Consider the following 26,310-nt stretch of genomic DNA (forward strand, 5'->3'; position numbering starts at 1 on the left):
AGACCACCATGACTTGAAGTTAGATTTCAACAACAATAAAAATTACAGAAAGCCTACAATCTCATGGAAACTGAATAATGCTTAACTGAATCACTAAGGTGTCAAGGAAGAAATAAAGAAAGAAATTAAACACTTCCTAGAATTCAATGAAAATGAATGTACTACATACCCAAACTTATGGAACACTATGAAAGCACTGCTAAGAGGAAAATTCATAGTACTAAATGCCCACATAATGAAACTGGAGAAATCTCACACCAGTGACCTAACAGTACACCTGAAATCTCTAGAACAAAAAGAAGCAACCTCACCCAGGAGGAATAAACACCAGCAAATAATCAAATTGAGAGTTTAAACCAATAAAATAGAGACAAAGAGAACAATACAAAGAATCAATGAAACAAAGAGTTGGTTCTTTGAGAAAATCAACAAGATAGACAAGCCCTTATCCAAACTAAACAAAAAGGCAGAGAGAGCGAGAGAGAGCATCCAAATTAACAAAATCAGAAATGAAAAGGGAGATATAACAACAGACAATGAGGATATCCAGAGAATGCTCAGGTCATACTTCAAAAACCAGTACTCCACAAAATTGGAAAATCTAAAAGAAATGGATAATTTTCTGGATAGGTACTCCATACCAAAGTTAAATCTAGACCAGATAAACAATTTAAATAGACCAATAATCCCTAAGGAAATAGAAACAGTCATTAATAGTCTCCCAACCAAAGAAAGCCCAGGACCAGATGGTTTCAGCACAGAATTCTACCAGATTTTCAAAGAAGAACTAATACCAATACTCTTCAAAGTGTTCCACACAATAGAAACAGAAGGAACCCTACCAAACTCCTTTTATGAGGCTACAGTTACTCTGATACCCAAACCACACAAAGATGAAACAAGGAAAGAGAATTACAGTCCAATCTCCCTCATAAACACTGATGCAAAAATACTCAATAAAACATTGGCAAACAGAGTCCAAGAACACATCAAAAAATTATCCACCATGACCAAGTAGTCTTCATCCCAGGGATGCAATGATGGCTCAATATATGAAAATCTGCCAATGTAATACACCATATAAACAAACTGAAAGAAAAAAGCCACATGATCATCTCATTAGATGCTGAGAAAGTCTGTGACAAAATCCAACACCCTTTCATCATAAACGTCCTGGAGAGATCAGGAATACAAGGAACATACTTAAATATAATAAAGGCAATTTAGAGCAAGCCAACAGCCAAATTAAATGGAGAGAAACTCAAAGCAATTCCACTAAAATCAGGAACAAGATAAGGCTGTCTGCTCTTTCCATATTTATTCAATATAGTACTTGAAGTTCTAGCTAGAGCAATAAGAAAAACAAAAGGAGATCAAGGGGATGAAATTTGGAAAGAAAGAAGTAAAACTTTCCCTATTTGCAGATGATATGATGGTAAACATAAGTGACCCCAAAAATTCTACCAGGGAACTCCTAAAGCTGATAAACACCTTCAGTAATGTGGCAAGATACAAGATTAACTCACAAAAACAGTAGCCTTTCTATACACAAATGATAAATGGGCTGAGAAAGAAATCAGAGAAACATCACCCTTTACAATAGCCACAAATAATAGAAAATACCTTGGGATAACCCTAACTAAACTAGTGAAGGACCTGTATGACAAGAACTTTAAGTCTCTGAACAAAGAATTCGAAGAAGATATCAGAAAATGGAAAGATCTCCCATGCTCATGGATAGGCAGGATTAACATAGTAAAAATGGCAAATTTACCAAAATCAATCTATAGATTCAATGTAATCCCATCAAAATCCCCACATAATTCTTCACAGACCTGGAAAGAGCAATACTCAACTTCATCTGGAAAAACAAAAAACCCAGGGTAGCCAAAAGAATCTTGTACAATAAAACAACCTCTGGAGGCATCACGATCCCTGACTTCAAGCTCTACTATAGAGCTATAGTAATAAAAACAACATGGTACTGGCATAAAAACTGACATTTGGACCAATGGAATTGAATTGAAGACCATGACATTAAATCCGCATACCTATAAACACCTGATTTTTGACCAAGAATCCAAATCTGTACAATGGAAAAAAAGAAAGCATCTTCAACAAATGGTGCTGGCATAACTGGATGTCAACTGTAACACGAGTCTTAAAAGGTGTTATTAATAAAAACAAACATGGGGTCAGGTATTTGGTTAAATTCTGAAAGATCAGAGAGACAGAAAAAGTCACAGCTAACTCACCTCACCAACTTCTCAGCTGATCCCGTTTCCTCAGACTGGAAGCCTCTGAGTCCTTATCCAAATGGATCTCAGCTGAACTGCTTCTAAAAGCCTAAAAGCTTAAAAGCCTAAAAGCCTCTCCTTCCTGGTCCTCACACCTTATACTTTTCTGCTTCCTGCCATCACTTCCTGGGATTAAAGGTGTGTGTCTCAATGCCTGGATGTTTCCAGTGTGGCCTTGAACTCAGATCAGATCTCTGCCTCCCAAGTGATAGGATTAAAGGTGTGTGTGTGCCACCATTTTCTGGCCTCTATGTCTATCTAGTGGCTGTTCTGTTCTCTGACCCCAGATAAGTTTATTATGGTGCACAGTATATTGAGGGACAAAAGATCACCACAGTCAAGATGTAAAAGATTGCAAATAGATCTGTATCTATCACTATGCCCCAAATTCATGTCCAAGTGGATAAAAGACCTCAACATAAATCCAGTTACACTAAACCTACTAGAAGAGAAAGTAGGAAGTAGCCTTGAACCCATTGGCACAGGAGACCACTTCCTAAATATAACACTAGTAGCACAGACACTGAGAGCAACAATTAATAAATGGGACCTCCTGAAACTTAGAAGCTTCTGTAAGGCAAAGTAAATTGTAAATGAGACAAAACAACAGCCTACAAAATGAGAAAAGATCTTCACCAACCCCACATCTGACAGAGGGCTGATCTCCAAAATATATAAAGGAAACAAACCAATTAAAAAATGGGCCATAGAGCTAAACAGAGAATTCTCAACAGAAGAATCCGAAATGGCTGAAAGACATCCTTAGTCATCAGGGAAATGAAAATCAAAAGTACTCTGAGATACCATCTTACATCTGTCAGAATGGCTAAGATCAACAATAATAAAGACAGCTTATGTTGGAGAAGATGTGGAGCAAGGGGTACACTCCTCCACTGTTGGTGGGAGTGCAAACTTATGTGGCCATGTTGGAAATCAGTATGGCAGTTTCTCAGAAAATTAGGAATCAATCTTCCTCCAGACCCAGCTATATCAATCTTGGGCACATACCCAAGGGATGCTCAATCATACCACAAGGACACATGCTCAACTATGTTCATAGCAGCCTTATTCATAATAGCCAGAACCTGGAAACAACCTAGATGCCCCTCAACTGAAGAATGGATAAAGAAAATGTGATACCTATACACAATGGAGTACTACTCAGCAGTGAAAAACAATGCCATCATGAAATTTGCAGGCAAATGGATGGGACTAGAAAAGATCATCCTGAGTGAGGTAACCCAATCTCAGAAGGACAAAGATGATATGTACTCACTTATAAGTCGATACTAGATATAAATCAAAAGATAACTAGACTACAACCCACAGCTCCAGAAAAGCTACCTAACAAGGAGGACCCTAAGAGGGATGCATGGATTGCCCTGGGAAGGGGAAATAGATGAGATCTCCTTGAGTAAACTGGGCATGAGGTTTGGGCAATGGAGGTTAGAGGATGTGGGATGAGAACATAAAGGAATGGGATGGTCGAACTAGAACAGGGAAGGAGTGGGAGAGCAATGAAAGTGATATCTTGATAGAGAGAGGAGCCATTATGGGGTCAGGAAGAATCCTGGTGCTAGGGAAAATCTCAGAAATCCACAAGGACGACCCCAGCATAGACTACAATCAATAGTGGAGAGGGTCCCTGAACTGGCCCATTAATCAGATTGGTGAATACCCTAACTGTCACCATAGAGCCTTCATCCAGTATCTGATGGAAGCAGATGCAGAGATCATAGCCAAGCACCAGGCTGAGCTCCAGGAGTTCAGTGGAAGAGAGAGAGGAGGTTCAAGATCATGATGGGGAAATCTACAGAGACAAGCTACTGAACCAAGCTCAAAGGAACTAATGAACTTTAGAGCGACAGCTATAGAACTTCCATGGGACTGGACTAGGCCATCTGCATACGGGAGACACTTGTGTAGCCAGGTCTGTTTGAGGGGCCCCTGGCAGTGGGATCAGGATTTATCCCTGGTGCATGAGCTGGCTTTTGGGGGCCCATTACCTATGGTTGAACACCTTGCTCATACTAGATTCAGGGGGAAGGACTTGATCCTGCCTCAACTAAATGTTCCAGGCTTTGCTGACTCCCCATGAGAGCCCTTACCCTTTTGGAGGAGGGGATATTTCGGTGGGGGGGGGGAGGCTGGAAGGTAGTGGGAGGAGTGATGAGTGGAGGATCTGTGGGTGGTATGTAAAATGAATAAAAACAATTTCTTAAATTAAAAAAACAATTGACATAAAAAAGATATTTATTAGCTTACCTATAAGAAGACAGTATGTCATTTTTCAATTCCAAAGAAGCTAAATGCTGTTTTAGTGCTTCAATTAAACTGTGTGGTACCTAAAATATTATTATAAAATATTTGTTCTTTCATATACTTAACAAATGTATAATCTATCTTATAAAATGATTAATAAGGCAATTCTATAAATATTATTGCTACATGTAAAATCATTATTAAAAGCATCATGTTATAAAATCAGAATTTATTTTTAAAAATAATTTATTTTATGTACATTGGTGTTTTGCCTGCAGGTATGTCTGTATGAGGGCATAGGATTTCCTAGAAGAGGAGTTACAGACAGTTATGAGCTGCCATGTGGGTGCTGAGAATTGAACCCTGGTCCTCTGGAAGAGAAACAGTGCTCTTAAAGACTGAGCCCTCTCTGCAGACCCATAATATCTGATTTTCAAATCAGGCTTTGAAATACTTTTTTATGGCCGTGTCCCAGACCCCAACATGGGTGGAGATCCCCCTGCTCATAGCTAATAGACATATCAGAGGTGCAGCAGGTGGCAATTAATACTCAGGTGTCAGCCCACTAGAAGTTTAACTCTCTAAAGGGAATGTCTTGGTCAAGCAAGGTTTATGAGATTGACTCCAGAGTATCTTTTGCTTCTGTTGTGCCTTTGGTATCTGATATTATGTATATGGTATGGGGAATTCTCCACTATCTGTACTGTAATGTGTCTATCTCAATCTTATGGGCATTTATATCTATGGACTATCTAGAAGATGACTCCTTAAGTTGTATTGTCCATTTGATATCTATAATGTTAGCTTACACAGAGTTTGATAACTAAATATGGATTCAAAGAAATATTACACAAGCCAGGAATTATAAGTACCTGAGAACTGCTTTGTATCATAGCTCAGGCTGACTTAGGAAAATAGTCATGTTTTCAGCTACTAAAACAGCTTTTCTACCATTAGCTGATTTAAAGCCTCAAAGTAAGTTCAGATTAGACCAGGTTCCCTGCTAACTGATTTTAAGGTAGATATTCCCCAGGGAAAAAACAGTCCAATTCACAAGGACATAGTGAGCTATCTGGCTAGGACATAAATACAAAAAAGACCAATTGTTGTTAGCTGACAAATGAGTAAGTCCTTACACCCATTCCTGACCTCAAATTGTGAAAAATATATTCTGACTAGCTAAAGCTACAGAAAAACTTGATTCTGTAGCCCCTAATGAGGGATGCAGGTGTTCTCAGATCATTAAAAGTTACATACAGGACAAAAAGTAAATTTTAAGATTTAAGCATGATATTGTCATAGTATCTTGAAGAATACAGACTTAAGCTAAAAGACAAATGGTTTCTCAGGAATGCTGGCTTGAGCCTTAGAAGAATTATGGGCTCATTGCCTGAAGACTCAACACTCGCCAGTTACCCATTAATTGCTGGGAGTTAGTACAAATGTTTACATAGTCTTGGTTTCTTGTCATTTACTTAAGAAATGGAATGTAACCCTCAAATGTAACTCCTGAATTTGCATGAACGTTTCTGTTGGATATATGTAGCTGTAAAGAACAAAGAGATAAGGACCAATGAGAAAGAACGTCATGAATGCTACAGGATTATGAGATTCAACATGAGAAAATAAAGACAGTAACCTTCAAAATGTGAGTTTTTTCCCTAGTCCCTCAAAAGCCCTCAGATGAAATAGTCTTAGCTTCACAATGCCATGGATTCCTTGCAAGCCCTGTGTGCAGCCTTGGAGCTGGTTATCTAAGACTGCAATATCCCCCCCATTCAATCAGAGGCCACGCAGGCCACCAGAAGTCCAGTGTCCAAATCGAGTGGAGACCCTCTGCTCAGTCACAGGCTACACCAAACAAAGGATCAGAAAGGAAACAGAAAGCAAGGAACAAAATACACATCCAACACAGACAAACCCAGAAATCAGCGCCTAGACCTATAATCACCCCAAACTGAGATTTATAGATGAAAGCTTAAAAACAAAAACAACAGTCAAGGCAATATGTTACCACCACCAAAGCCTAGCTATCCTGCAACTGTGAAACCTGAATATTCCAGCACAGCTGAAACACAAGAAAAAGAGACCTTAAAACCAACTTTATGAAGATGATAGAGGCCCTTAAAGAGGAAATGAATAGATCCCTTCAAGAAAAGCAAGAACAAACAAACAAATATTTGAAGGAAACAAATAAAACTGCTCAAGACCCAGAGATACAGGGATGGTTCAATATACGAAAATCTGTCAATGTAATCATATAAACAAACTGAAAGAAAAAAAACCACATGATCATCTCATTAGATGCTAAAAAAGCCTTTGACAAAATCCAACATCCCTTCATTATAAAGGTCTTGGAGAGATCAGGAATACAAGGAACAAAAGGCAATTTACAGCAAACCAACAGCCAACATCAAATTAAATGGAGAGAAACTCAAAGTGATTCCACTAACATTAGGACCAAGACAAGGCTGTCCACTCTCCCCATATTTATTCAATATAGGACTCAAAGTTCTAGCTAGAGCAATAAGACAACAAAAGGAGATTAAGGGGATAAAAAGTGGAAAGGAAGAAGTCAAACTTTCCCTATTTGCAGATGATGTGATAGTATACCTAAGTGACCCCAAAAATTCTACCAAGGAACTCCTACAATTGATAAACACCTTCAGTAATGTGGCAGGATACAGGATTAACTCAATCAGTAGCCCTTTTATATACGAATGATAAACGAGCCGAGAAAGAAATCAGAGAAACATCGCCATTTACAATAGCCACAAATAATAGAAAATACCTTGGGGTAACTCTAACTAAGCAAGTGAAAGTCCTGTATGACAAGAAATTTCAGTCTTTGAAGAAAGAAACTGAAGAAGATATCAGAAAATAGAAAGATCTCCCATGCTTATGGATAGGTAGGATTAACATAGTAAAAATGGCAATCTTACCAAAAGCAATCTACAGATTCAATGCAATCCCCATCAAAATCCCAACACAATTCTTCATAGACATGGAAAGAGCAATACTCAACTTCATCTGGAAAAACAAAAAACCCAGGATAGGCAAAATAATCCTGTGCAATAAAGTCATCTCTGGAGGCATCACAATCCCTGACCTCAAGCTCTACTATAGAGCTACAGTAATAAAAACAGCTTGGTATTGGCATAAAAACTGACATGTGGACCAATGGAATCGAATTCAAGATCCTGACATTAACCCATACACCTATGAATACCTGATTTTTGACAAAAAAGCCAAATCTGTACAATGGAAAATAGAAAGCATCTTCAACAAATGGTGCTGGCATAACTGGATGTCAACATGTAAAAGATTGCAAATAGATTCATATCTATCACCATGCAAAAAAACCAAATCCAAGTAGATCAAAGACCTCAACATAAATCCAGTTACATTGAACTTGATAGAAGTGAAAGTAGAGAGTAGCCTTGAACCCATTGGCACTGGAGACCACTTCCTAAATATATCATCAGTAGCATAGACACTGAGAGCAACAATTAATCAACGGGACCTCCTGAAACTTAGAAGCTTCTGTAAGGCATAGTACACTGTAAATAAGACAAAACAACAGCCTACAAAATGGGAAAAGATCTTCACCAATCCCACATCTGGCAGTGGGCTGATCTCCAAAATATATAAAGAAATCAAGAAACATAAAACATAGACATAAAAATAGCAAATAATCCAATTTAAAAATGGGCTATAGATCTAAATATAAAATTCTCAACAGAAGAATCTAAAATGGCTGAAAGACATTTAAGGAATTGCTCAGCATCCTTAGTCATCAGGGAAATACAAACCAAAAGGACTCTGAGATACCATCTTACACCTGTCAGAATGGCTATGATCAAAAACACTGAAGACAGCTTATGTTGGAGAGGATGTGGAACAAGGGGAACACTCCTCCACTGTTGGTGGGAGTGCAAACTTGTACGGCCACTTTGGAAATCAATATGGAAGTTTCTCAGAAAATTAGGAATCAATCTACCTCAAGACTTAATGATACCACTCTTGGGCATATACCCAAGGGATGCTCAATCATACCATAAGGACACTTGCTCAACTATGTTCATAGCAGCATTGTTTGTAATAGCCAGAACCTGGAAACAACCTAGATGGCCCTCAGCCGAAGAATGGATAAAAAAAAATACGGTACATATACACAATGGAGTATTACTCAGCAGAGAAAAACAATGAAAGCATGAAATTTACAGGCAAATGGATGAAACTAGAAAAAATTATCCTGAGTGAGGAAACCCAGACTCAGAAAGACAAAGATGGTATGAACTCACTCATAAGTGGATACTAGATGTAAAGCAAAGGATATTCAGACTACAACCCACAGCTCCAGAGAAGCTAGGTAACAAGGAGGACCCTAAAAGGGATGTACAGATTGCCTTGGGAAGGAGAAACAGAGGAGATCCCGACGAGCAAACTGGGGATGGGGGGGGCAATAGAGGGTAAGAAATGGGGGAAGGGGAAGGGGATGGTTGAGCTGGGGGAGAGACAGAGTGGGAGAGCAATGAAAGAGATATCTTGATAGAGGGAGACATTATGGGATGAGGGAGAAACCTGATGCTAGGGAAATTCTCAAAAATCCACAAGGATGGCCCCAGCCTAGACTACTAGCCACAATGGTGAGGGTGCCTAAACTGGCACATCCTGGTAATAAGATTGGTGAATACCCTGTCATCATAGAGCCTTCATCCCGTAACGGATGGAAGCAGATACAGAGATCCATAACCATTCACCAGGCTGAGCTCCAGGAGTCCAGTGGAAGAGAAGGAAGAAGGATTATATGAGCAAGGGGGGGGGTCAAGATCATGATGGGGAAATCTACAGAGAAAACTGAACCAAGCTCAAAGAAACTTACGAACTTTAGAGTGACAGCTGTGGAACCTGCATGGGACTGGACTAGACGCTCTGCATACAGGAGACAATTGTGTAGCTGCATCAGTCTGAGGAGTCCCTGGCAGTAGGATCAGTATCTATCCTTGGTGCATGAGCTGGCTTTCTGGATTCCATTACCTATGGTTGGATACCTTGCTTACCCCTGATATAGCGGGGAGGGGCTTGGTCCTGCCTCACCTGAATGTACCAGGCTTAACTGTCCCCCATGGGAGGACTTACCCTGTTGGAGGAGGGAATAAAGGGAGGGGAAAGACACAGGGAAGAAGCGGGAGGAGGGATGTGAGAAGGATCTGTGGTTTGTATATAAAATGAATTTTAAAAAACTTCTCAGGATCTGAAAATGGAAATAGAAGCAATAAAGAAAACACAAATTGGAAATTCTGAAAGTGAAAAATCTAGGTAAGCAAATAGGAACTACAGAGACAAGTTTCACCATCAGAATACAAGAGATAGAAGAAAGAATCTCAGGTGTTGAAGATACAATAGAAGGAATAAATATATGAGTCAAAGAAAATATTAAATCTAAAAAAAAATTCCTAGCACAAAACATTTAGGAAATCTGGGACAATATAAAAAGACAAAACCTAAGAATAATAGGAATAGAGGAAGGAGAAGAATCCAAATTCAAAAGGATTTTTCTTTTCAACAAAATCTTAGAAGAAAAAATTTCTAATCTTAAGGAGATGCCTATAAAGATACAAGAAGCATACAGAACACCAAATAGATTAGACCAGAGAAGAAAGTCCCCTCACCACACAATAATCAAACCACTAAACATGCAGAAGAAAGAAAGAATACTAAAAGCTGCAAGGGAAAAGGCCAAGTAACATATAAAGGCAGACTGAGAATTACACCTGACTTCTTAATGAAGACTTTAAAAGCCAGAAGGGCCCAGACAGATGTGTTTCACACTCTAAGAGACCACAGATGCCAACCCAGTTTACTATACTCAGCAAAACTTTCAGTCACCATAGATGGAGAAAACAAGATATTCCAACGTAAAGTCAAATTGAAACAATATCAATCTACAAATCCAGCCCTACTGAAGGTACTAAAAAGAAAACTACAACAAGGAGGTTAACTATCCCACGAAAACATGGGAAATAAATAATCTCACACCAGCAAAACAAAAAGAAGGGAAACACACACACACACACACACACACACACACACACACACACACACACATCATCATCATCATCATCATCATCATCATCATCATCACCACCACCACCATCACCACGAACAACAACAACATTGAAGTAATAGGAGTTAACAATCAATTGTGATATTTTATTTGTGCATTAACAAATAAAACTTATCTGGGGATTAGAGGACAGAGCCAGCCACTAGATTAAACACCGAGGCAAGACAGTGATCATACCCTTAATGCTATTACTTGCGAGGCAGAGATCCATCTGGATCTCTGTGAGTTCAAGGTTACACTGGGAACAGAGCCAGGCATGGTGGGACACACCTTTAATCCCAGCACTTGAGATCTCATCTTTGCTTGGGAAGCACACATGCCTTTAATACCAGGAAATGTCATGGCTGAGTGGAGAATGGTATATAAGGTTTGAGGAGACAGGAACTAAGGAGCAGTTCAACTGAGACCCTCAGGGGTGAGGACTCAGAGGCTTTCAGTCTAAGTATATGTGGAAACAGGATCGGCTGAGGAGTTAGCAAGGTGAGGTTGGCTGTGCCTTGTTCTGCTTCTCTGATCTTTCAGCTTTCACTCCAATATCTGGCTCTGAGTTTTCTATTAATAAGACCGTATAGCAATTTGTGTTACAATCAATGGTCATTGATATGCCTCAATATGAATGAACTCAATTCCCCAATAAAAAGGTACAAACTAACAGAATAGATACAAAAACAGGATCTATCCTTATGCTGTGTACAATAAACACACCTCAACATCAAAGACAGATATTACCTCAGAGTAAAGGAATGGAAAAAGATTTTTCCAAGCAAATGGACCTAAGAAGCAAGCTGGTGTAGCCATTCTAATATCTAACAAAGTAGACTTCAAACCAAAATTAATCAAAAGAGACAGGGAAGGACACTTCATACTCAACAAAGGAAAATCCACCAAAACGATGTTTCAATTCTTAAAATCTATTCCCCAAATGCAAGGGCACACACGTATGTAAAAGAAACATTACTAAAGTTTAAAGCACACATCAGCCTTCACACATTGGTAGTTGGAGACTTCAATACCCCACTCTAACCAATGAACAGGTTATCCAGACATAAACTAAACAGAGAAACACTGGAGCTAACAAACATTATAAACCAAATGGACCTAACAGATATCTATAGAATATTTCACCCAAACATGGAAGAATATACATTCTTCTCAGCACCTCACAGAACTTACTCCAAAATTGACTGCATACTTGACCACAAAGCAAGTCTCAACAGATACAAGAAAATTGGAATAACCCCCTGCATCCTATCAGACCACCACAGGTTAAAGCTAGATTTCAACAACAACAGAAACAAAAGCAAGCTTACAAGCTCATATAAACTGAACAACTCTCTACTGAATAAAAACTATGTCAAGACAGAAATAAAGAAATAAAAGACTTTCTAGAATTCAATGAAAATAAATACATAACATATCCAAACTTATGGGACACAATGAAAGCAGTGCTAAGAGGAAAGTTCATAGCACTAAGTGCCTTCATAAAATAATTGGAGAGATTTAATACTAGCAACTTAACAACACACCTGAAAGCTTTAGAATGAAAAGAAGTAAGCACACCAAAGAGGAGTAGATGGCAGGAAATATCAAAGTCAGGGCTGAAATCAAGAAATAGAAACAAAGAGAACAATACAAAGAATCAATGAAACAAAGTTGGTTCTTTGAGAAAATCAACAAGATAAACAAACCCTTATCCAAGCTAACTGAAAGACATAGAGAATATCTAAATTAACAAAATCAGAAATTTAAAAGGGGATTATAATAACAGACAGCAAGGAAATCCAAAGAATCATTAGGTAATACTTAAAAAACCCATACTCCACAAAACTGGAAAATCTAAAAGAAATGGATAATTTTCTCAATAGATACCAAAGTTTAATCAATATCAGATAAGCAATTTAAAAAGACCTATAATCCCTAAGGAAATAGAAGCAGTCTTTAAGTTTCCCAACTAAAAAAATACCAAGATCAAACTGTTTTAGCACAGATTTCCACCAGACTTTCAAAGAACTAAAACCAATACCCCTCAAATTATCCCACAAAATAGAAACAGAAGCAACATTGCCAAATTTATTTTAAGCAGCCACAGTCACCCTGACACCCAACCACACAAAGATTCAATAAAGAAAGGGAATTACAGACCATTTTTTTCCTATGAAAGTAGAAAGAAAAATACTCAATAAAATACTGGCAAGCAGAATCCAAGAAGACATCAAAAAGATCATCCACCATGACCAAGTAGTTTTCATCCCAAAGAAGCAAGGATGGTTCAATATATGAAAATCAGTTGATGTAATTCATCACTTTAAAAACTTGAAAAAAATACATAATCATCTCATTAGATGCTGAAAAAGCCTTTAACAAAATCCAACACCCCTTCATGATAAAAGTCTTGTCAAGATCAGGGATACAAGTTGTACACTGTGAAGATGTATTTTTGCCAAGTGCCTTCTTATTGGTTTAATAAATAGCTGAATTTCCAATAGCTAAGCAGGAAGAGGTTAGGTGGGACTTCAGGACAGAGAGAAAAGAAAAGGAGATGAATCTAGGTGGGGGAGAGATGCTAGAGGAGATGGAGAGAAAGAAGAACATGCAGGAGAAGAGGTAAAAGCTATGAGCCATATGGCAGCACATAGATTAATAGAAATGGGTTGATTTAAGTTATAAGAGCTAGTTAGAAATAAGCCTAAACTCAGTCTGAGCTTTCATAATTAATAAGTCTCTATGTCATGGTTTGGGGGCTGATAGTCCGAGAAAGTCTGCTACAAACATACCTAAACTACTTTGAGATTCCATCTTACACCTGTCAGAATGGCTAAGATCAATAAATCAAGTGACAGCTCATGCTGGTGAGGATGTGGAGCAAGGGAACACCCCTCCATTGCTGGTGGGAGTGCAAACTTACACAGCCACTATGGAAATGAATGTACCTCAAGATCCAGCTACACCATTGTTGGGCATATACCCAAAGGATGCTCCATCCTACCACAAGGACGCTTGTTCAACTATGTTCATTGCAGCTCTATTCATAATAGCCAGAAACTGGAAACAACCTAGATGTCCCTCTACTGAAGAATGGATAAAGAAAATGTGGTACATTTACACAATAGAATATACCCAGCAGTTAGAAAATGCCATCATGAAATTTGCAGGCAAAGGGGTTGAACTAGAAAAAAATCATCCTGAGTGAGGTAACCCAGACCCAGAAAGACAAACATGGTATGTACCCACTTATAAGTGGATTTTAGCTGCTAAGTAAATGATAATCAAGGTACAGTCCACAGACAGAGAGAGGCTAAGTAACAATGAGGTCTCTGGGAGCGGAGGGTGAAACACATAGATCTTTCTAGGAATGGGAAAGACAATAGATTTTGCAGGTGGACTCGGGGAGAGTGGGGATAGGAATTGGAGGGATCAAGTGTGAAGGAATGGAGGGAGAGAGTACTGGGAGAGATGACTGGGATTGGAGGGCATTTGAGGGATGATGTGGAAACCTAGTACAATGGAAACTCCCTGGAATCTACAAGGATGATCCTACTAATGGAGGATACAGTGCCTGAACTCTCTATCTTCTGTAACCAGACAAGGCTTCAAGTGGAGGATCTGGGACACCAACTTATCCACAAAACCTTCAGCCTGCAATTGTCCTGCCTGAAAAATATGCTGGGGCAATGGTAGCAGAGAACTTGTGGGAGTAACCAACCAATTATTGGTCTAATTTGAGGCCCATACCATGAAAGGGAGCCCATGCTCCCTGGATGACCAGGCACCAGAAAGTGGATAGCCCAGAGACCTAGGCTAGAACCAAACATGACTGTCCAAAAAAAAAAATCAATGAAATGATTCCTAATGAATTCCTAATGTTCTGCTGCACTCACAGATCAGTGCCTAGTCCAGTCATCATCAGAAAGCCTGCTCTCTGCAGTTGAAGGGAATGGATGTAGAGACACAGAGCCAAACTTTTAGTTGGAGAGAGAGCACATGTTGGAGGTCTCCATTAGGTCTCACCTGCTGTGGGATGTTCTGTATGTGCTGTGGGAGCCCGTTCTTGGGTTCCTCGTGGCTTTACCCAGCAGGTCCGCATAGAGGATGATTAGGACCACGGGCCTGAGTGCAGGTGTCTGAGATGGTCTGCACTTGGCTGTGCTGGGGGATGGTCTGTATGTCAAGTTGCTCTGATTGGTCAATGAATAAAATCTGATTGGCCGTGGCTAGGCATGAAGTATAGGCGGGACTAACAGAGGAGAAATAAAAGAACAGGAAGGCAGAAGGAGTCACTGCCTGTCAGCCGCCCGCCAGGGCAAGCAGCATGTGAAAATGCTGGCAAGCCATGAGTCACGTGGCAGGTATAGATTTATGGAAATGGATTAATTTAAGCTATAAGAACAGTTAGCAAGAAGCCTGCCACGGCCATAGAGTTTGTAAGCAATATAAGTCTCTGTGTTTACTTGGTTGGGTCTGAGCGGCTGTGGGACTGGCGAGTGACAAAGATTTGTCCTGACTGTGGGCAAGGCAGGGAAACTTTAGTGACACCCACCCCTTGGAGCTCGGGAACCACATGGAAGAGGGGAAAGAGGAATTTTGGGAGCCAGAGGAGTAGAGGACACAGAGAGAGCATGGCCAGTAGAATCAACTAACCCAGGGCTCATGGAATTCACAGAGACTGAAGCAGCAATCACAGAGCCTGCATGGGTCTTCTATGTCCTCTGCATATGTGTTATGGTTATTGACTTGGTGTTTGAGGAGGACTCCTGACACTGGGAATGGGTCTGGTGTGTATGACTTCTTTGCCTGCTCTTGGGACTCTTTTCCTCCTACTATATTGCTTCATCCAGCCTTGATGTGAGAGTTTGTTACGGTTTGTTAGGTAGTGTTCAGTTGATGTCCCTGGGAGGGCTGCTCTTTTCTGGGAGTAGATGATGGGGGTGGGGGGTTGGATCTAGGGAAGAGTTGAAGTGTGGGAAACTGGGAGTAGTGGAGGCAGGGGAAGCTGCAGTTGGGATGTATTGCATAAGAGAAGAATAATTTAAATTTTTTAAAAGAAATACTATTTTAGAAACAACAGCAAATATAGAGTTTTTCTCTGTTTTGTTCAATGTTAAATTTTAAGTATTTGGCACACAGTCCATGCTTAACTAATATTTGCTAAATAAATGTAGATGTAGCTTTAATTAGCCATTTCCATTAAAAATGGAAAGTGAAGACTTCCTCTCATAGAAAATTAATTCCCCACCAATGTCCTGTGTAGCTTTAATTATCCATTTCCATTAAAAATGGAAAGTGAAGACTTCCTCTCATAGAAGATAAATTCCCCACCGATGTCCTATATTGTATAGATAAAATTGGCTCATTAAAAGAGAAGATATTTGGGAGTAAAGATAAATGATACAAACTGCTGAGCTGGCTGGAAGATTTAGCAAAGAACTGGTTACAGTGGTATAGATATGGCTCAAGGACAATTCCCAAAGAATAAATTCAAAACTTCAGTATTTGAACATGTTGGTTGGAAACATTTTCGGTTTGATTTGGTTTGGACAGTTCACTGCCAGCTGTAAATCCAACGGAACAATGCCATCTAAGCTTAATAGACACAATTGTCAGAAGGATCTTAGAAATCCAAAAAGTTAAAAGCAGCAAATGCTTTACTTGTAATGAGTGAGAGTGACACTATAAGACCTCCTTCATTAGACATGTGGTCACTCAAACCATGGAGACATTTTGGTGACTGGTAAAATTCACTTGGGCAAACACCATGGCAGAGCCAGCCATCAGATCCCCATGTTTGTACCCTGGAACTATGACAGGCAATGTGGACCAGATGCATGATATCTGAACTATTTTAGCAAAAGATAAAAAAAAGTGTGTCTGACTGCAGACTGAGCAGATCCTTTGTAAAATTAAATGCAAGAAGTAGTAGCTGAAAGAATTTTCCTCCTCAGAAAAGTAACATCTGAAGGGATCTCTCAAGTGGTGGCCAGCTTAACTTCCATCCACTCTGAGCAAAACCTGTTAGAAGTACAATCTAGTCACAAAGGAAGACTTTAACAGCTCTCCATGGAATCTAGAAGTTAACAGTTTGAACTAGTACTTTGTTTTTCAGAGGCCTCTGTCAAGAACACTGACCAAGGAGCACAGGGTGGAGCTAACCTCACTCTCACGGTCTTCTGCTCCACTCTCCCATCTAGCCCAGAATTTCATTCCATTCCAGGGTTTCCAGAATACCTGAGACAGCCAGTTGACTGGGGAGTAAGTAGTTCAGTCAGCTGAAGGCCTTGACAGAAGATTTTCTGTACTGGCTGGAAGCCAAGGGCCAGGGGGCTGATAAGGAAGCTCTTACAGTAAACAGGGCTCCTTTGCATAGAAATGACTGAGGATCTGCATGAGCTTCTGCCAATAAAACCCTCATCTGCTTCTTGCGAATCTTCAACACATGTACTCCACTTTTCTAACACAAGTATCCTAGGGACCGGCACTGAGGTAAGAAGGAAAGAGATGGGTAGCCTAGTGGGAGATGGGGCCCTCCACTTGGGTATTCTTCCTGGCAGATGTCTCCTTAGAATTCACGTTGCACATACTGGTCAGTTTGTGTGTAGTGCAACAATGGTTGAGGTTGTAGTTTTCAGGAAAGGTTCTCCTTGCTGCCCTCAGGACCTCCACAGAACAAGGAATGCCAATGTGAATAAAAACCAGGGCAGTAAAGTCAAGTCTGTAGACATCAAGCCATGATTCTAGCCTTTGTTTCACTTTTCTCAGGAACTAGGAGGCTTGGGTCGTGTCTCTCTTTTGTCTTTGTACTAACATAAACATTCTTATTTAATCTTTGTCTCCCGGCTAATGGGATCATCTGACTGCTCATTAAGGAAGCCTGGTATTATTTCAAACAACAGTGGTTCTCACTGTGAACCTTTAGGGTAAGGATGCCTGAAGAGATGTCTGTGAATGTTCTACATAACCAAATTTTCCCAGAAACTTGTCAGCTTTCTTTGCTGGAGATGATACAGATGCCTCTACTTCACAAATTCCATTCCCCATCAGGATCTGTATTAACTTCTGCCCTGGCTTCTAGATGTATAACTGTAGCTAAATCTCATTAAAGATTAGTTGAAAAGTTAGACATAGTAGCACAGGCCTGTGATGCCTTCACTCAGGAAGGCTGATGCAGGAGGGTCATGACTTGACCCCTTGGAAGACAGTCTAGGCTATATAGTGAGTTCCAGACTACTATGGGCAACTTAGTAAGACTGTCTCAAAAAAGAAAAATTGAAAATTGACTAGATTTAGAGTTTTATATATGTGTAAAGATAGGTGATAGATTCATATGTAGATGCACGTGTGCGTGCATGTGTGTGTGTGTGTGTGTGTGTGTGTGTGTGTGTGTGTGTGTGTGTAATAATACTAGGAAGAAGACCATCAGAGGAGAAAGAAGTCTTCCTGGAGGAAGGGAAAAAAAGAAAAGAGCAATAGGATATGTGCAACATAAAAGCAGAAGAGTAGCTACTGGAGGGAGGAAGGAGACCAGCAGGAGTGAGGCAGGATGATGGGGGAGTAAAGTGAAGGAAATTTCAACAAAAACAAAATGTATATGAAAAGACCATAATGAAATCCATTACTTTGTATGTTAATTTTAAAAGAACACTTTAAGAATGGGATGGACAAGCAGGCAGATAGAAGGGTTATTGAGGTAGCTGTGGCTTGTTCTGCTTCTCTGATCTTCCAGCATTCACCCCAATACCTGGCTTCAGATTTGTTTTTATTAATAAGAACTTTTAAGATTCATGCTATAGGTTATTGATATAGCTTAGTGGTACAAAACTTGACTAACATGTGAGAGGCCTTGAGTTCAATCCTGAAACAGCCCACCACATGAAAGTAAAACAGTATTGCAAAAATAATGCCTTCCAAAAGAACATTATAAATTGGTGCTAAACTGATTCTTAAAGACACAAAGGATATAAGGGTGATTATCCCCATCTCCATCAAAACTTCTTAGCCCCAGTTTCTGGGGAGGGAAAAAGCCTGAGCTCATTTGATTCTTACTGTTATGGGACAGTCACTAACATTCTACCCCTTTGCAGTTGTAAAAAATAACCATCTCTGTCCACTCAAAAAGCATGGTCTAACTATTATACCAGGAGACACTATGTGTGTGTACATGTAACTTCTAGAAATATCAAAATATACACAGATCATTTTATGACAAAAGAGTCTCTGATGATGACTAATACAATGGACATGCAAATACAAAAAATCACTTTAAATACAATATGCTACTGACCTGAGAAAGATATGGAATGTCTTTCCGCTCAATTCCAAATTCCTGAATTCACAAAAAGAGGGGAAAGCATACATATAACTGTAGGGAGTATTAATAAAAAATTAACAGATATGCTATTGTGTATACATAAAAGAGAAAGTACCTCAAGAATATATCTTTCTGGATTAAAAAAATGACCAGGTAAACATATGTCATATACATTTGAGCACAAAATTATACTTAACCTAAGGATAGATTCTAAAAGAAAAGGCCTGCCTGTATTGAGTCTTTGATAGTTGGGGAAGAGCTAAATTGCATATTAGCTAACATGCAAATGTGTTATTTCAAGTAGAAGTCAGCCACTATTCATACTGTTGTTCTCCTTATTGATAATTTATGTTTATTGTCTTTGATTTTTAGACGTTTTCCTGCCAGTTATCTAGGATTGATTCACCTTGTTTGGCTTGGATTACTCTGAGCATGAGGGAAAACACAGGCTTACCTTTGCTATTATTTCTTTCTCTCACTCACCACAGACCTGTTTTGTCTATTGCCCCGTGCCTGGAAAGATTTATATCATATATATTTTGATGAAGTTTTGAAATTACTTCTGATAGTAGAATAAAGGTAATACTAAACTAATACAGAAAGCAACAGAAAATCCTTGGATATAAATGAATTTCTAACCTCTGCAACCTTTAGGAATTCTGTCAGTTTGGCTGTTCTTCCAAGAAATTTGATGTAAATATCCAAGCTTTCCTTGCATTGGTTCTTCCTCATGTTAAAATAATTGTCTAAAAATAGAAATAATAGATAACACGAGAGAAAAGTGAGAACTGCATTAATTTATTTTAATGTATAATGTACTGGTATTTTATTATTTTAAAATACATAGCCTTCAACAATCTCCTATTTTGGATCTACAAAAATATAAATCTAAATATAGAAATAAAAGAAAAAAATTTTTACAAATAAATTATACTTGACCAAAATTTCTTTTAAAAATAATTTAACTTAAAAAAAAGAAGTTTTAACTTGCCTAAAAGATTAAGGATCCCTTCATTATAAGCTGAAAAAAGACGAAGAGAATCTTTAAAGAGTAGTATAAAAGCAGATTGTATGATCCCATTAGTTAGTTGGTCAGGATTTGCCTAAAAAAGAAAGAATTATTTAATTACCACAACAGTTTAAGATGATTCTTCCTCCTGGATACAGTTAACTATTCCACTTATTAATTTTCTTAAAACTCTTACATTAAAATTAAGAAGAGCATCAAATTGGGTTTGAATGACTGGAAGTGTGTTTAGAAGCTCATTGGTATTCATACTTCTCATCACACCATGTGTCCTACAAAAGATAAAGGAATATCATAAATATCAGCAATTAAGAGTTTGAGAAGCACTATGACATATGTATTTTAAAATAGAGATGTGTTGTTTTGTGAAAATTTCAAAGTCAACTACACGTGTTCAGTGTTTACTTACAAATTAATGATGTTTACTGACCCTCTCTTGATTTTTGTGATGTCAGATGAGATCATTCTGTATGCGAGCGACTTTTCATTCAGGTACCTGCTATATCGTCTGATGAATGTTGACATAGTATAGCCTAAAAATGAGGTATGTTATTTCCAGATCAATGATATTATTTTCAATATGTTAACAAATGTGACAACTTCAGTCCACTTCACCTGTATACTTCAATAGCCTTGAAGTATAAAAGCTAGACATTATTTCATTAATCTGACAATTCTCAAACATTCTGTTAGATTATTTTTTTACTTTTTTAAATCCTTGATATCACCATTTATATGTGTTGATGGTGACATTATTGAACAGAAGAAATGATTGAATTGTATGAGCTTCTTTCATGTGTTCAATAAATCTATTGTAAATTCTTATCATTTCTTTACTGTCCCAGTCTGCTCCTACCACCTCTCCTCAACTTTCATGCCCTCAGCAAATAATCCTACCCCATACTTCACAGAGAAACCAGGAAAAGACCTTAGTAGAATGTCAACTTCTAGCTTCTCAGCCTTCAAATGTACCTTGATTTATTTATTCATCCGATTTATTAATTCACTGAACAGTTAGTCGTTGAGTACCTACTACAAGTCAGGTCTTGTTCTAGGTGCTGGAAGTTCAAAAAGTTCAGCTCTTATGCACTTCTGATGTAAATTGACAAAAGGTAATGATCCCAAAACAAACCAAAACAAAATTAAATGACACAGCTAGTGAGAAGTGGACTAAAGAAAACTGAAACAGGGAAGTAGCATAAAGAAAAGGATGTGGGACAATTTTGGTAGACTGGATATAAGGCTTCATTGAGCAAAGTCCATTAATAAGCTAGTAAGTACTCAAATTTGTGTTAATGAATTAAGGGATTATTTACCTCCAAAAAATTCTCACCACATCACATCCTTAATAATTTAGAAGCATTTTCTTAACAAGGAATAGTTTTCAGATCTTTTCCTTCTCTGTCGAGTAGAAATATTTCCATCAAAGACTCTTCTTGCTGGGCATGGTGGTGCTCACCTTTAATCCCAGAACCCAGGAGGCAGAGGCAGACAGATCTCTGTGAGTTCAAGGCCAGCCTGGCCTACAGAGTGAGTTTCAGAACAGCCAGGGCTGTTACACAGAGAAACCTTGTCTCTAAAAAACAAAAACAAAACCAACCAACCAACCAACCAAACAAACAAACAAAGACTCATCTCACCTTCTATGACACTTTTATCCAGGAAGTTGTGTAAAGTAAACAAAGAACTTCGAGAGGCAAGATGTTGAATAAAACGCTGTCAAACATAATGTACCAAATTTAGTTTTTGTATCCAGATGAAGTTCATTAATGATTTTAATTAAATGTTTTACCCTCAAGACTTTCTGTCTAACCACCTCTCTCTTTTGGTTTTTTTGATTCATTCTAAATTGCAGAACAATACAAAAATAATGATATATCTGTGTACCTCACTACCTAGAAATACCAGCTGTTTTTTGTTTGTTTTTTTTTTTGTATCCACCTCAAGGTTAATTTTATAAGAGAAATGAAACAACTGAATGTGGTGATGCACACCTTTAATTCTAGCATTCAAGAGGTCCTAATTTAAAGGTGCAGGTGGATCTCTATGAGTTAAAGGCCAGCCTGTTTACATAGTGAGTTCCAGGCCAGCCAAGGGCTTCATAATGAAGACTCTGTCTCAACCCTCCCCACAGAAGAAGAATGGAACATTACAGTTAAATTGCCCTTTGACCCATCCTCAAAATCTATTTCTTTTTCCTCCTAGATACAAATATAGTATCATAATTTTAAACAGTCTTTGCAATCTATTTTCTTAGAATTTCATATGCATGTCTTCCATGGACAAACATTATGCATATTTTAAAAATTTACCTAAATAGGGCCTGTAAGACAGCTCAGTGGGTAAAGGAATTTGGCATCAATCCTGATGACCTGAATTTGATTCTTTGAATCCACATGGTGAAAAGAGAACCAATTCCCAAAAGCTGTCTTCTCACATCCATCTGTGCACTGTTTGTATGATACATACTATAATATATATAATATGTAAATATATATATAAAACATTTGTCTAAATGGTATTGTTCATTAAATATCATTCTAAAATTTGTTTTTAGGCAAGCAAGATGGCTCTGTGGGTAAAGGCACTTATTGCCAAGCCTGACCATGCACACACACAACATATAATAAATGTAAAAAAATTAAAATTGTTTTCTATATTAGAATTATTTTTGAAATCCAGCATTCTTAGTAAACATCACATTTGATTTAATACTAAATATGTTGTAATGTGCTCATTATATTGCCTTTTTCTATAATTGTATGTTCTTATGATTAGCTTTATGATGTCTGTCCTATCAAAATACTATAAAAACAGCCACCTACATTTTAATTAGCTTTAAATTTAATGCTGAATATTTCATCTTTGAGGAAATTTTATATATGTGGCAAGATAAGGATGTCATTCTATTTATAAGTATTCACTTGGGTTGGTAGACTTTATTTAAAGTTGGTCCCTCCATGTTTTCTTCACATTTTTAGTGCTACTAATCTCTTTTGTAAGTATGGTTCTTGTTCTGAGATATCGATTATGATACATATGTATGTTTTACTTTAGAGATACTATCCTTGTAGTTACCTTACTTTATACTAAATATCAAATTACAACCAATTTCTAAATATTAATTTTAATCCAAGACTTACTGAAATTAAAGGTTTATGAATTTGAAGTAGAAAAAATAATTTAATGTTATGGACTATTTCAGTTGTTCTGTGGAGTTAAAATATGTATATGGAAAGAAATAGGCATGTGAGTATATAATACCATCAGGTGTCCAGTCTTTCTCAAAAAGTAAAGTAGTTATGCAGTAATACATTTGTGGGAAGGGGGGGCCAGTCTAAATAATCTGAAGAGGGCTGGAGAGATGGCTAAGCAGCTAAGCACACTGGCTGCTCCTGCAGAGGACTCAGGTTCAATTCCCAGCACCTACATGGTGGTTTACAACCATCTGTGACTCCAGTTTCAGGGAATCCAACACCCTCTTCTGGCATCTGTGGGCACTATATGCATGTGGTACAGTGTGGTGATATTCCCCAATATATCATGCACCCTAATAAATTTATCTGGGGTCAGAACAGAACAGCCACTAGATATAGAGGTCAAAAAAAATGGTGGCACACACGCCTTTAATCCTATCACTTGTGAAGCAGAGATCCATTTGGATCTCTGTGAGTTCAAGGCCACACTGGAAACAGCCAGGCATGGTAACAAGAGCCTTTAATCCCATGAAGTGATAGCAGAAAGGTATATAAGGTGTGAGGACCAGGAACTAGAGCCTGGTTAAGCTTTTAGGCTTCTAGCAGCAGTTCAGCTGAGATCCATTTGGATGAGGACACAGAGGCTTCCAGTCTGAGGAAACAAGATCAGCTGAGGAACTAGTGAGGTGAGGTAGCTGTGGCTTGTTCTGCTTCTCTGATCTTCCAGCTTTAACCCAGTTCCTGGCTCTGGGTTTGATTTTCTTAATAAGACTCTTTAAGATTCATGCTACAGTACAGAGACATACATTCAGGGCAAACACTTACACATAAAGAAAGAAAACTGAATAATCTGAAGAGTAATCTAAATATTCAATGTCCACTCTATTATGTACCTTATTACCAGTGGTTATTTTTGCAGTGGATAAGTGGTATATTTCCAATAATACTGATTTCAAAGGTACAATCATAATTGAAAGAAAAAATGTGATTAACTTATTTTACCTTCCACTAATAGAAGTAAAAGGTAGTGAGACCTTTTACAAAAACATTTTGCAATTGTCTGTTTATGGTTCTTTGTAATAGAAGGAAAGAAACACTGCACATGAACGACACTAACCTCATTTCCATTAACCATAAGGTGATGTATGGTGACCAGGGCTTTGAAGACCACCACCCAGCTGTTGCTCCTAGCTTTTGCAGAAAGGACATTAGCCAGATGTTCAACACTCATATTTGTTTGGTTTATATACTGTAGTAGACCTAATCAGAGATGGTGAAAGCATTAAAATACAGGTTGAGAAATAATTTTCAATTCACTTCATATTGCTAACCTTTTTATTTTACTATTTGATACACTCATATTCATTTTCTCTGTTTCTCTGTCTCTGTGTGCGTGTGTGTGTGTGTGTGTGTGTGTGTGTGTGTGTGTGTGTGTGTGTGTCTGTCTGTCTGTCTGTCTGTCTGTCTGTCTCTGTTTCTGTCTCTATATCTATCTGTCTCTTATTTGGAGTGGGTTAATATATATTTCCCTAGAATTCATTATCTGGCCTGCCCATAGTAATATATAAATACATGTATATTTTTGTTAATGTCATCACAAGCAAAAATAGGAAATGAGATCCTTCTAAGAAGCTAGAGGTTTTTGTGTTTTGTTTTGTTATTGAGACAGCATCTCATGTATATGATAGACTAGTTTCAAATTCACTATGTACCTAATAATTCACTCCTGATCCTTCTGCCTCTACCTCTGAGCTCTGGAATTACAACTGTACTCCACCATGCCAGATTTATGCCAGTTATATGCTAGGGATATGATGCTGAGAATCAAACCTGGGGTTTCATCACACTAGAAAAACATTCTACCAACTGAGATACATCCTCAGTCAGAAGTTGACATTCTAATTCTATCATCTTATGTCACTAGTCTAAGTTATTTAAATACTTTTTAGTACTCTAGAATTTGGTATTAAAACGGTCATTGGTACTGGGCCTTCTGGCACATGTCCGTGATCCTAATACTAGAGAGGCCGAGGAAGGAGAATTGGAACAAGTTGGAGGATAGACGGGGCTACAAACAAGATTCTGCCTCAAAATACCAAAACCCAAGCCCAAAACAAAACAGAAACAAACCCTCAAGTGGATCTTCTCTACTTAGTGGAAGGTACGAGCAGTGATCTGGGGCTTTCCCACATACGGTGTTGAGGGGCTGGGGAAAAGAGGGAAAGGGTCTCTGGTAGAGGTGGCAGCCTCCTACTCACTGGCCAGATGCTTTGGCTCTGGTTCCATGGGCTCATCGGTGGTCGCCCCAAGGGCAGCCTTGGACACAGATGATCCCATGTTCAAGTTGGAGTCTCCGAAAGACTGTTACCACAAGAATGACTGCACAACAGAGATGGCTGTGGTGTCTGTTCCCTCTTCTTCCCGACCAGCGGGGACCAGCACCCTGGGCAAAGGACCAGCAGTCCCTGCAGGTGACTGTTACTAGATGACGGTTCCTTTGTGTCACATGACAGAGTTCCAGCATTATGAGGTAGATTTTGAACTTGTAGAGCACCATATTTAAACTTGTAAAGCACAGGGATTCTGGAAGAATGCCAGGAAAGATGGCTACTAGGCCTGAAAGGGTAGTATGGGGATATTTGTTTGAGCTCTGAGGACAGGCTCTGGACTTGTAGCTAGCATCTCAGCAGAAGTGGAGAGTTAACGGCAAAGTAAACAGACAGAATTTAACTGCTGCTAACAATAATTTTTCTTCTGTATGCTCAAATCTAGTTACTCCCACCCAGAATATGTTGCATATCTAATAACTCTCTTTTAAATCTTTCATTACTCTTCGCGTTGTGGTTATATTTTTCCATTAAACCTTTGAAGATATTCACAGTAATTATAATAACTGCTTTAAAAATGTCTATGGGGCTGGCGAGATGTCTCAGCCATTCAGAGCACTGATTGCTCTTCCAGAGGATCTGTGCTCAATTCCCAGTCATGGTGGCTCTCAACTGTAAAGTACCAGGGGATCCATTATGAATTTCTGGGCTTCATTGGGCACAACAGGTACATGATGCACAGACATACATTTAGGCAAACACACACAT

General features: G+C 38.5%; 1 protein-coding gene across 3 annotated transcripts in view; it reads right to left on the minus strand.

The window, feature by feature from the left end:
* Window positions 1-25,719, minus strand: part of LOC102908325 (phosphatidylinositol-binding clathrin assembly protein-like) — a 45,557-nt gene extending 19,838 nt beyond the window's left edge. Inside the window, exons 1-9 of one of the 3 annotated variants that reach the window (XM_042269709.2) lie at window positions 25,474-25,719; window positions 24,333-24,475; window positions 21,659-21,734; window positions 20,449-20,551; window positions 20,197-20,290; window positions 19,983-20,094; window positions 19,631-19,737; window positions 18,965-19,006; window positions 4,563-4,642 (exon numbers count right to left, since the gene is read on the minus strand). In XM_042269709.2, coding sequence (XP_042125643.1) covers window positions 4,563-4,642; window positions 18,965-19,006; window positions 19,631-19,737; window positions 19,983-20,094; window positions 20,197-20,290; window positions 20,449-20,551; window positions 21,659-21,734; window positions 24,333-24,475; window positions 25,474-25,552 — 836 coding nt within the window. In that variant the 5' untranslated portion in view covers window positions 25,553-25,719. Of the gene's footprint in view, window positions 1-4,562; window positions 4,643-18,964; window positions 19,007-19,630; window positions 19,738-19,982; window positions 20,095-20,196; window positions 20,291-20,427; window positions 20,552-21,658; window positions 21,735-24,332; window positions 24,476-25,473 lie in introns of all 3 variants that reach the window. The other 2 variants (XM_042269708.2, XM_076562003.1) reach the window with 2 other exon arrangements.
* Between the last annotated feature and the right edge of the window lie 591 nt (window positions 25,720-26,310).

This window comes from Peromyscus maniculatus, chromosome X (genome assembly GCF_049852395.1).
Source record: "Peromyscus maniculatus bairdii isolate BWxNUB_F1_BW_parent chromosome X, HU_Pman_BW_mat_3.1, whole genome shotgun sequence".
In the NCBI taxonomy this organism is placed as follows: Eukaryota; Metazoa; Chordata; class Mammalia; order Rodentia; family Cricetidae; genus Peromyscus; species Peromyscus maniculatus.